This window comes from Vulpes vulpes, chromosome 12 (assembly GCF_048418805.1).
Source record: "Vulpes vulpes isolate BD-2025 chromosome 12, VulVul3, whole genome shotgun sequence".
In the NCBI taxonomy this organism is placed as follows: domain Eukaryota; kingdom Metazoa; phylum Chordata; class Mammalia; order Carnivora; family Canidae; genus Vulpes; species Vulpes vulpes.
This window is the reverse complement of record NC_132791.1, coordinates 29,169,823-29,182,069: the sequence shown is the minus strand read 5'-3', so window position 1 is coordinate 29,182,069 and position 12,247 is coordinate 29,169,823. Positions and strand designations below refer to the sequence as shown.

The 12,247-nt window shown below is 38.2% G+C and overlaps 1 protein-coding gene across 2 annotated transcripts in view; it reads left to right on the top strand.

Annotated features, from left to right (window-relative positions):
• The window catches only part of TEK (TEK receptor tyrosine kinase), a 97,646-nt gene that overhangs the window by 73,069 nt on the left and 12,330 nt on the right, over positions 1-12,247 (top strand). The window contains exons 13-16 of one of the 2 annotated variants that reach the window (XM_026009003.2): positions 4,526-4,825; positions 6,618-6,769; positions 8,483-8,693; positions 11,078-11,188. In XM_026009003.2, coding sequence (XP_025864788.1) covers positions 4,526-4,825; positions 6,618-6,769; positions 8,483-8,693; positions 11,078-11,188 — 774 coding nt within the window. Of the gene's footprint in view, positions 1-4,525; positions 4,826-6,617; positions 6,773-8,482; positions 8,694-11,077; positions 11,189-12,247 lie in introns of both variants that reach the window. The other variant, XM_026009002.2, reaches the window with a different exon arrangement.

Below are 12,247 nucleotides of genomic sequence, written 5' to 3'. Positions count from 1 at the left end.
ATCAACCACCACTTACGTTAGGATCATGGGGTTCCTTGCCAACACCCTATGTCTGAGGCTCTCTTTGGCAGCTGCATCTCCATTTGCTCAATCCCAGATATAGAAACTGGCTCCGTGTTCTTCCAGCCACTCTCTTGTATCAGTGACATGTAGAAGTCTCAACTGCTTTGTTAGTGTTCAGGGATTGTTCATCATTTTTTAAGAGTTCTGTGAAATTAAAAAATTACAGAATAGTGCAGAGAAAAATACAACAAACACATTCCTACCACCCAGAATTAACTACTGTTAATATTTTGTCATATTTGTTTTCAGCTTTTTTGTTGATTTGTGGAAGTAATGGCACAATACAGAGAGATCACAAGGCCCTTGAACCATCATCCCTACTCCCGTTCTATGGCCTGCTCAATTATGAGTTTGCTGTGTATCTTTCCATTCAAGGTTGAATCAGCACAATGTGTTAGATTCATCCGTAAGTGTGCATATGCATACATACCATTCTTCATCTCATTTTGTGGAATAAATGCTATGATTTCCATCTTACCCATGTTCATTGTTTAGATCTGACATGTATTTTTTTAAACTTCTGCATAATATTTTTATCTGTTCCTTTTGAGGTGGACATTTAAGTTCTTTCCATCCTTCCTACCTTCCTTCCTGTATCACTTCCTTCCCTTTTTTTTTTTTTTTAACTTATCGCAAACAAAAATGCAATGACCATCCTTATACAGGTCTTCAGGTGCATAGATGTGACAGCTTTTCTAGGGGATATGTCCCTACATCCATTTCTGTATATATATCCTTTCCCTATTCATTTCTGCATATATATCCTTTCCCTATATCTATACCCCTTGATGTTGAAGACCTTTGTATCATAATATCAAAGGTAAAAGATGGTACCCCACTGTTAATTTCAATTTTAATTTTCTTGGTAACTAGCAGTGTTGAGCATCTTTTCTTAGGCATTTGGATTTCCTCTTTTTTGATGCATTTGTTGATACACTTTGCCCAGTTTCTATTGGTTGTCTTTTCTTGTAAAAAATTGTTTAGGGGCACCTGGCTGGCTCAGTAGTTGAAGCATATGATTCATGATCTTGATTTGTGGGTTTGACCCCTGTATTGGGTGTAGAGATTACTTTAAAAAAGTCTTAAGAAAAAAAGTTGTTTCTATAATCTGGATACTAATTTTGTTACACACATTGCAAATATTATTCACCTAATCTCTTTATTTACACCTTGTCTGTGGTGTCTTCTACCTACAGATATTTTACATTTTGATATAATCAGTCCTTTAAATATTTGCCTTTATGGTTTGTACTTTTTGTGTTTTGGCATTATTCCTTACACCAAGATCATAAACGTATTCTCTATATTTTTTCTAATAGTTCTAGCCTTTCATTTTGCATATTTAGGTCTTTAAAACATAGGAATGTTATTTTGGTGTAAGTACTTTAATCTTTTTAATTTTAATATTATTTATTCACATATTACAAGCTAATGGTCACAATGCCATACTTTGAATAGTTCCCCTGGTGACTTGTAATGCTTTCTGCATCATATGCCCATTTCTCATATTGGTTTTGCATTTATTTCTGGTCCTCTTTTCTCTTCCATTGATCTTTAATTTTTTTAAAGATTTTATTTATTTGAGAGAGAGAGAGAGAGAGAGAGAGTGTGTGTGTGTGTGTGTGTGTGTGTGCATACTCACAAGAGTGGAGGGGAGGGCAGAGAGAATCTCAAGCAGATGCCCTGCTCAGGGCAGAGCCCAATAGGGAGCCTGATCTCATGACCCTGAGATCATGACCTGAGCTGAATTCAAGAGGCAGACACTTAACCAACTGAGCCACCCAGGTGTCCCTGATCTTTGTCTACTTTTGATCTGTATATTCCTACCATTTCCAACCTGTTTAACTTACCATAGATTTATGCAGTGTATTGGAAACTGTAGACTGAATTGCTATTTTTTTCAAAGTTGTCTTAGCTATCCGTTGATTATTCTATGTAAAGTTTACCCTCATTAGAGGTAATTATAGAGAATTAATAATGTAATTGTAGAGAATTATAAATGATCAAAATCATGACAATCAGTATCATAGTTATAGGATTAAATGAAAACTAGCTAGTAGTCACTGAACGTGGACTTGGCTTGGGCAGTTGTATGGAATTAGATGAGGATGAGAGGCATTATGCTGGTGGTAGTGGTAGAGAAGTTGATTGGCATGGTAGCAGCTGGTCCCTCTAGGATCAGGAGATTGGGGCAAGGAGAATATGGATGAGAATATTTTAGTTTTCACTGAAATATTTGTTAATATGCTATGTTGCCATTGGCTGAACATGCATATAGGTTATTCAGAAGTAAAACTAATGCTTCTAGTTATAAAGCTTATGTTGGTGCCCAGCCTAGCAGTTCCATCTGGTTCAAGTATAAGGAGCAGAATGAATCAGATTTGGTACATGGCCCCAAACATGTGTAAAAATAATATATGTGTGTAATTTTTTGTATATGTATATGCAGAGTATCTCATTTGACACTTAACTATGACTTTATAAAAAAATTAGAATAGGAATCATCATCACATTTAACAGATGAGGAACCTACAACAAAGAAGGGTAAGTGACTTGACCAAAGTTATACAGCCATTATGTCATGGGGTTAGAAATCAAATTCACATTTCAGGTTTATGTTTTGTTTGTTTTTGACAAACCATACTGTCTATTTGTCTCTTTGGACAGGCACTGGACTGTTTTCAAGGCAAGACTGATTCCTGGAGGAATTCCTTTTGCAGTCCTATCCCACCTCTAAATTGTTTATATTCTGATTTGCTTTTCTTAAAGTGTTTTAAAATCTACTTTAGAATATACCTGGGGAAACTGCCAAAATGTTGATTGCTGGGTTCAGATGTCAATGCATCTAAATCACAGATCCACTGAGCTAGCCCAAAGGTTGACATCTTTCAGGCATAATGTGGATAAATTCGTAGATGTAAATTTATGTTCTTTAGTTGGCGTCAAAATTAACAGGTGTCTGCAAGGCACTGCTTCTTTTTGTGACAGGCTTAGAATACCACTGGTTTATAAAGTTGAATTTTTTTTTGGAAGCACAACTATATACACATTAAACATGTGTTCATAGTAATCTGAAAATGTTAAGAATCCAAATACTCTGTTATCTCCTTATGGGAGATATAAAATATACAGCATCTTATTACTGGAAGCAAAGAAAATTAAAGCATATTCTTGATTACTTTATTGTGATTTTGGATCATTTACCACCTGCTGGACATTGAGAATGAACATCAGATTTGGAAGACTCAAAATTCAATATCCAATTCTCATAAATTGCCATAGCTACCAAAGGAGTATGACATGGGACATCAACACCATGGGAAAAGGAAACTTAGAATGAAGAAGAATTGCTCAGAATTTAGAATAGAAAGAATATAACCTAAAACACTTCTCAAATGGTCTATTTTGCTTATGGAAAGACAGTAGTATATGGAGTGAAAAGGCATGGTCTACTACTTACTTATTGGGACGAGTATAAGCCCCTCGCATTTTTGAAGTCTCAGTGTTCTCATCTCTAAAATTTGGACAATAAAAATCTCAGCACTGCTAACCTACCTATGTGGTTATGAGGGTCAAGAGGAAACCTGCATATGGAAGCACCTTGTCAACAGCCTTATAGATGTAAGGTATAATTGATTCTGGGGCAAGACCTTGGATTTCTTCTTCCCTGGGGTCATAGAGTATCAAGCTATATAGAGTCAGCAACTTGCCTCTTGCTTGTGCCTTTTATTGGAAGGTATTTGAATCAAAGCGCAGGGATGATTCTATGCATGTCATCTTCACATCTGGAAAACCTCAAAGCATCTCTCTCTCATCCTGCCCCAGAGTAGAATGTGATCTCTGTTTTTCCCAAATTCCTAAAGTACTTTGTCTATTAAGTCCTTAACACATTTTCTTATGTATACACTGACTGTTACTGTTCTATAAATGCATTTAGGGCAAGGATAGCCTTTTGGATACAGTGGCTAAGACAATGGACTGTGGAGTCAGACTGTCAGGAGTTGAATTGTATTTCTTCTGTGTAATAGCTGTGTGACCTTGGTCAAGTCACTTTATCTCTGTGGGACTGAATATTTATGATAAGATTGTTATGAAGAGGAAATGAGTTAGTATATGGAAGGGCCTATATAAATGTCAACTCTCATAACTTTTCTGTTCTCCCAAAATCAAAAACAGTATATTTGTGGAGTAATAGAATTTCATGTCTTAATTGAATGCAAGGATGAGAAAATATATGATAATATATGTGTTGCCATTTTCCTGTCTTTGCCATCTTGTCAAGTATGTGTGGAATCCACTTCTAATTGATTGGAATTACCATCTGAGAAAACACCTATTTGCCTTTCTTGTTTTATGAGCTGACAGTAAGTATCTCTTGAAAGCATAATAATCTAAGAGATAAAAAAAAAAAATCTAAGAGATAGTAGTGTAACTGAAGTGATTTTTTTCCTTTAATTTCTAGTTCTCCCTCCTCAACCAGAAAACATCAAGATTTCTAACATCACAGACTCCTCAGCCATGATCTCTTGGACAATCTTGGATGGCTATTCTATTTCATCTATTATCATCCGTTACAAGGTTCAGGGAAAGAATGAAGACCAGCACATTGATGTGAAGATCAAGAATGCCACCATTACCCAGTATCAGCTAAAGGGCCTAGAGCCTGAAACAGCTTACCAGGTGGACATTTTTGCAGAGAACAACATAGGGTCAAGCAACCCAACCTTTTCTCATGAACTGATGACCCTTTCTAAATCTCAAGGTTGGTAGAATGACCAGGTATTTACCTAAGATTATTTCTGGAGAGTATCAGAAAAGCTCCACTATCTTAAGATATTTACCTCATATGTATGTCATGTGACAAAATTCGTCTGTCCAAATAGGCTTCACAGTTGCTAGATAGGTTCTTATATTGAAAATGCCCCTGGGAGGGATACCTTATTGATCCATTTTCTTTTGTTAAGCCTTAGACTTAGACTAACTTAGTCCCTTAGCACTCCTCATCTAACAATGGAAGCCCTGAGGAATGTGAATTTGATTCCCTGGAAAAAGAATGTGAAACCTGCTTAGTGAAGGCAAGCCTGTGTGGGTGCTTCAGTGGGAGGCTCTAAGAACCAACTCCATTCTTTCTCAAATGAACTCCTCTTTTAGCCTGAATGATACTATGCTATTCTAAGTTTGCTTTTTTTTTTTTTTTTTTTTACTTTTTGGATCCGAGTTATGATGTCTTCATGTCCACTACTAACCCCCACTCCAGTGAGAGTGACCTCTCTGAGATAGATAGAGGTCCCTCAGAGTGCCAAGCACACAATGCCCAGGGTTTGTGACTGATAATACTGGTTCAATGTAGTTAAGTGAACAAGGGACCAGGGTAGGTGGGTCTGCAGCTCTTGGAGCACCTTCCCTTTGAAGTCTGTCTGCAATGGCACCTCCCAGCCCTCTGCAACATGTGCGAGGGAACATAGAGTGATGTTAGATGGAAATTTTTGCAGATTTATAATCTGGGCTACAGTTTATTTTTACAGAAAATCTTATAGTAGTAAAAACTTGGTTTTTGAGGTCTATCTAGGGCTTAATAAATAAAATGAAACATGCTGTATTTTCAGTGCTGATTCTTTGGAATATTTTTGAAATGTCAAAGGAATGATGAGTTTACCAATTATAGAGAGTTGGAGTTTTCAGTTGATACCCTTAATACATGTATTATTTTTATAATTATTTGTGTATTGGTAAAATGTATAAAGGCCCTAAGTCCAACCTATACATAAACTACAAACAGAAAAATTAAAAACAAGACATACCAAACAACAAAATTCTCACCATTCCATTCCAGGTGTTTCTCTATGCACCCATGCTTAGAGATAGAAGGAAGAAAAGAGAGATTATCACAGAAGAATACTTGTAAGAAGATGGGGTCATGCTCTACAGACTTTTTCATAAAACTATATTGCATTTAATCTTATTTGAATTAAATAAGGGAAACAAATGGAAGGATTAGACTATAATCTTTAATAGTGTATTTTGATTTGACCTCTAAATTCAGTGGTTGTTCTGTTCTGTCTTTCTCTCCTTCTTTCCTTCATTCTCCCATTGGTATGCTCAGATTTTCTCAATCAGCTTTTAATCAAGAAAAAAAAAAAAGCAAAATATCTTATAGACTCTAAGCTCAGTATCTTAGAACTTGAGAGCTTTTCTAGGTGGGAAAATTGTGCAGGGAGGTTTAGCTGCTTTCCCAAAGTCCTTTAGTTAGTCGTTCTTGCTGTTATTTGATAATGTGCTGCTGCTTAGGCCTCTACTTGGAAGTAAAATTTGGACACATGGTAACAACGAAGAATTAGCACTTTTTTTTTTTTTAAGGTCTTATAACAACCCTATGAGTCAGACTCCTCTCCACTGAGCTTCAGAACATATAAATGAGTAGCCCAAAGTCCTGTAGCAATTAGGTGGCAGAGCCAGAGCTGCCATTATATTTCCATTATACCATGGTCTCTCATAGATGGTCTTGGCTTATCTTTCCTAAACTAACCCTGCTGCTTCTCTTGTCTTCTGTGCAGCACCAGCGGACCTTGGAGGTGGGAAGATGCTGCTCATAGCCATCCTTGGCTCAGCGGGAATGACCTGCCTGACAGTGCTGTTGGCCTTCCTGATCATGTTGCAGTTAAAGAGGGCAAATGTCCAAAGGAGAATGGCCCAAGCCTTCCAAAATGTGGTAGTGCCTTATCTTCCTACTAGTTTATAATAAGTACAAGTCTACATGTATGCAGAACCTTCACTTTAAAGATGTGGACTAGGAAGGGCACCTGGGTGGCTTAGCTGATTGAACATCTGACTCTTAATCTCAGCTCAGGTCTTGATCTCTGGGTCATAAACTCAAGCTCCATTCTGGGTGTGAAGCCTACTTAAAAAAAAAAAAAAAAAAAAGATGTGGACCAGGAAATTGACTTGTAAAGCGAATATTTCCTTTAAGCAGGTCTCGTTTTTTCTTTGACTTTCATTATGAAATGGGGATAAACAGCATGACTACATAATTTGTTGTCAAAACTGGAGTGGTTTTGAGAATGAAAAGGTTGCTTTTAATAATGATTTAGGAAGCCAGAGATAAAACAGAATTATTGCCCTGCCAAAATGAGATGTATGGTCATCCTAGTGATAAGTCACCAGGGAGTCTAATCTTGCAATACGAAGAACTGAACACTGTGTAAGGAAGGATATGAGTACAAACAGACCTCAGTGTGATGAGTAATGATGTATTGCACTAGATAAGTTTTCACCACATTTCCTATTTCCAGTTCCCTTTTCTACTCCCACAATCTTTTTTTTTAAGATTTGATTTATTTATTTATTTATTTATTTATTTATTTATTTATTTATTCATTCATTCATTCATTCGTTCATTCATTCATGAGACACAGAGAGAGAGTCAGAGACATAGTCAGAGAGAGAAGCAGGCTTCCTGCGGGGAACCTGATGTGGGACTCAATCCCAGGACCCTGGGATCATGACCTAAGCCAAAGGCAGATGCTCAACCACTAAGCCACCTGGGCATCCCTACTCCCACAATCTTATTATCCCCCATATAAATGTGTAATATATATGAATTATATGCACATGTGTATATCTCCATTCCTTTGTACCCTTCAGTCTACAGTCATAGTTCATAATACCATGCACTGCCTCATTCTTTCATCTAGAAATTTTGACTAGTAACCAAGGTTTACAAAATTATACTTGGGGAGCTTTGTTTTCTGACTCCATGCCAGAGCTGGCTCAACTCAGGCTGTCACTGGAGGAAGACCAGCAAGGGGGCTGGAGCACTGGCACTCATCATGGTACCTGTCCTTTTTCATGATATGTTAGCAGCCTCTCAAACTCAGGAGAAAAGGTGATGCTGTATTGGGCTTTGCTATAAGTCTGTGTAATCCTGGAGCCAGACTCTGCTCTAGAGTGGGCTTGAGAGGTTCAAAGGTTTACGATAAGTCAGAGAGAATAGACCAAGACAATGCATGGAAAGCTCTTATGAAGGCATGGCCTGTAACTGCCCCAGATAGGATCTCTGAGTTCTTTTCTAAACCAGAAATGAACACCTGCTCATTCCACACTTAATTGTGATTAACTCAAGGATGTGCCATCCTGTGGCATACTTGCTGTTATTCCCTCCTGTCTCACTCTCTGCAGACATTGCTAATTGATTGCAGTCTGCCTTCCCCATGAGGCCTGGAATTATCTAATGCAGCCCTATAGACAGCCTATTAGATGAAACCTGTTTCCATCTGCATTCTAGAATTAGACAATTTCTTTTTCTTTTTTTAGATAGACAATTTCTTGTTTTACCTGGTAGGGATACACACCAGGAGTACTTATGCACATTAGAATTATGAAAAATCTTGACACAAAACCATGAAAAAAATTATTTCTCCAGAGGGAAGAACCAGCTGTGCAGTTCAACTCAGGAACCCTGGCCCTGAACAGGAAGGCCAAAAACAACCCAGATCCTACAATTTATCCAGTGCTTGACTGGAATGACATCAAATTTCAAGACGTGATCGGGGAGGGTAATTTTGGCCAGGTTCTTAAGGCGCGCATCAAGAAGGATGGGTTACGGATGGACGCTGCCATCAAAAGGATGAAAGGTCAGTGCTTGGCCAAATCAAGTCAGCATTTTACTAGGGTGGGAATAAAACTTGACTTCCTGTCGAATCTTTCCTCTGTGGGCTTACATTATTTAAACAAAAAATTGGCATGATGTCAAATATAGCTGTTCTGTGCAACTGCAGGTGATAGTTCCTTTGAGGTCAGCCAGTGATGGGGTCAGGACGTAAATATGAAGGCTGTTTAAATGCCACTGTTTTGACTCATTGGGATGTGAGAATACAGATTCTCTATCACACACTGCTAATTTTAGGGGAGTGCTGTTGTTTCTCTTGATGCAGTGGTTCTCCAAATTGAGTGTGTATCAGAATCACCTGGAAGACTTGTTAAAAACAGACTGTTGGGGTCCACTCTGGTTTCTGAGTCAGTAAGTCTGGGGTAGGGCCAGAGGATTTGCATTTCTAATTAGTCCACAGTGATGCTGATGCTGAGGGTTTGGAGACCACACTTTGAAAACCATTGTCTTCATGGATTATCTGCATCAGAGTTCCTGGAGACATTGTTAGACATGCATCACCTTGGCTTCTCCCACTGTATGTGAATTTCTGGAGTGGCACGTGAGAATTTGTGTTCTTAGCAGCATGCCCAGTGATTCTTCTGTATACTCAAGTTTGAAAACCAGGGTCTAAGGTCACAAGAACTAAATCTTTTCCAGTTGAGTTCATCTCAAGACTGCTTGATGCCTACTTACTTAACAAGATGGCTAATAAACATCCTCTGAGAAAACAAAATGACAGTTCACTGGCAGTCCTAGGTGTGTTCTCTTCTGTGTGAAGAAGCAGGTTATGCTTGATTGTAAAGGTGCAGTGTTGCTTTTATAGCATTTGGGTTTAGAAAGCCATGTGTTAGAGCAGGGAAAATGATTAACTACTGTTGTTGGTTAGCTTCCCAATGCAGACTCAAGAGAGGTTGCTGATGGGTTTCCCTTTTTGTTGGCAATATTGAGCCTAAGGTTGGAATTAACCCTAAATCTCACTAAATCACCACTGCTTTTTGCAGTGTTGATGGAAGGCAAGTAAAATAAAACAAATAAAATAGTGTCTGTGCTGAGAGATAGTAGTATGTTTCAAACACACATACACACGCACATAAAGTCTTGCAGAGCATCCAGAAATCTCTTTTCTGTTTTGCTACTTTAGTCATGGGGAGTTTTGGGGAATAGTAAGAATAGTATGAGGGAAAAGGATATAGAATCTTATCAAACCAGGGCTTTTAAAATCTGACCTGAGTTTGATTGTCTCATGCACACGTGAAGAGGTAAAATAGATTAAACGGGGCAAAGGGCAGAAACTGTCTGTAGGGAGACTGATACACTCCAAGAAGAACAGTTACTGAAGTAGGGGGACAACTCATTATAAAGAACTTCATTTAAGAAATACTCCTAAGGCTTTGACCCTCGGACTTCTTGTGTCATGAACAGGGTTATCTGACCTGGGATTGCCTACTAGCTAGTTTTACAGGTACCCTTAGTCCACATGAAACATTCCTGTAATACCTAAGCATGTTCAAGCATGCCCTGGGCCACCAGTCCACAACTGTCCCCCTCTCCTACCTTTCCTACCCAGTGTTATTTTTCAAAAAATAGTTACAGCACTCTGTCACCTATCAAGGCTGATCAGTTTGTACATCAACCAGAGAGGGCCTTCCCTTCAGCCTGAATGGTACCTGGTAGTTCTTCCTCTGATCTGAGTGCTAGTGGAGAGACAGGATGAAAAAATAGAAACAAATGCATTTCAGTTTCCTGACCACCAAGCAACTTCCATAAAAATGCTGTTGGATTTGAGGCTTTGTTTTTTTTTTTTTTGGCCGGACTGGTTTGTGGAAAGGCAAGTTAAAATTATTATAATAAAGCAAGGTGTGTGCATTCCTAGTGTTGCACTGAAACATTGGTTCTCTTGCTCAGCATATTTGTTGCTGGACAGCGGCTTCAGCTAGGATAGCTAAAGTCTAAACTGGAGGCTGCTCCATCTCTACCAAGTAATTTCACAGGGTATTTGAAAGCATAAACAAGAAAAAGTTTAGAGCTGTGATTCTCTGTGTTTTGCCTCTTGGGGGGGTGCATTCAGCAGTGTCTGGATACATATTTGGTTGGGCTACTGGTATCTAGTGGGAAAGCCTAAGATGTTGCCAAATATCCTACTGTGAATAGGACAGCTCTCAACAACAAAGTGTCAGCCCAAAGTGTCATCAGTACCAAGTACTCTTCTTAGAGTCATCTCTGATTTCTATATATTTTTTCAGACCTAATGGTGACTCAGTGCCTGTGAAGGTCCTGGGGAACAGGAAAGGACAGTTAAGCAGGACAGTTAAGGACAGTTGAACAGGTCTAACAGAGAGGGATCACAATTCTTGACTTTCTTCCCAGAATATGCCTCCAAAGATGACCACAGGGACTTCGCTGGGGAACTGGAGGTTCTCTGTAAACTTGGCCACCACCCAAACATCATCAATCTCTTGGGAGCGTGTGAACATCGTGGTAAGATGCTCTTTTCCTATCTTTCTTGCCAGATTTTTTTTTTTTTTGAAACAGGCACATTCCATATGAAATTAGTAAAGATAATAATCTTAAGAATGTTACCTACTTTTTTTTTTAAGTTGCAGTTTCAATCCAAATGTTTAGTCCCGTTTACAAATTATGCTGAATTTTGGCATCTATTTGGAGGTTGGTCCTGAGGTTGGATCTTTTGCCCTATGATGTGTTTCACCATTACTTCTCGAAGGTACCTATGGTTGCTGCATATGCCAGTCCTTGCCAATCCAGACGTTTTCTCAGCTACTCTTGCTTAGGTAGATTGGGGGAGTCCTCAGCACCAGGAAGAGTGAAGTGCATTGACTCTTTTTAATCGCCTACCTTTTTTTCCTCCAAACCCAAGACACTGATACTCTGAATGTTAAATCCAGAACGTCAGAAATCAACTGCAAGGTGAAAGCATTGGTGATGGTTAGGATAAAATAATAATAATAAGCTTATATCTGATAGAGCTTTATTTTTTCCCAAAACAATTATTGGTACAATTACGGTGGAGCTTTACCACTATTCTATGTTGCACATACTCTTAAAGTTCAACTTACATTATTAATTCAGATATTATTGAGTACTTCTATAAGTTTATATCTGCATGCCACCTGGTTTATAGTTCTGCAGCTGTGCTTACACTTAATTTCTCATGGAAAAGTTTACCCCCACCAAAAAGCTCCACACAAGAGTTATTTACAAACTTGACAACCTCTTGTTGATTTTGCAGCACAAACACCAACAAAAGAAAAGAGACTACTTCCTTTTCCTCAATTTATTAAACTAAAAATACTGGTGCTTCAAACAATATATCATTCTGTGATCCAATAAGGGTGTAATTCTGAAAACCAGATCATGTCCCTTAGGTTAAATAATGAAGTAATGACGTTTATTTTTGAGCTATTTCCTGAAAACAGTAATCAGCATAGGGCAGCAGTAAATGAAAGTTAGAAAAAAAAAAAGTAACCACCAACAACAGAAAAAAACATATATCTTTCAAATTTCTGCTGTCATCACCTT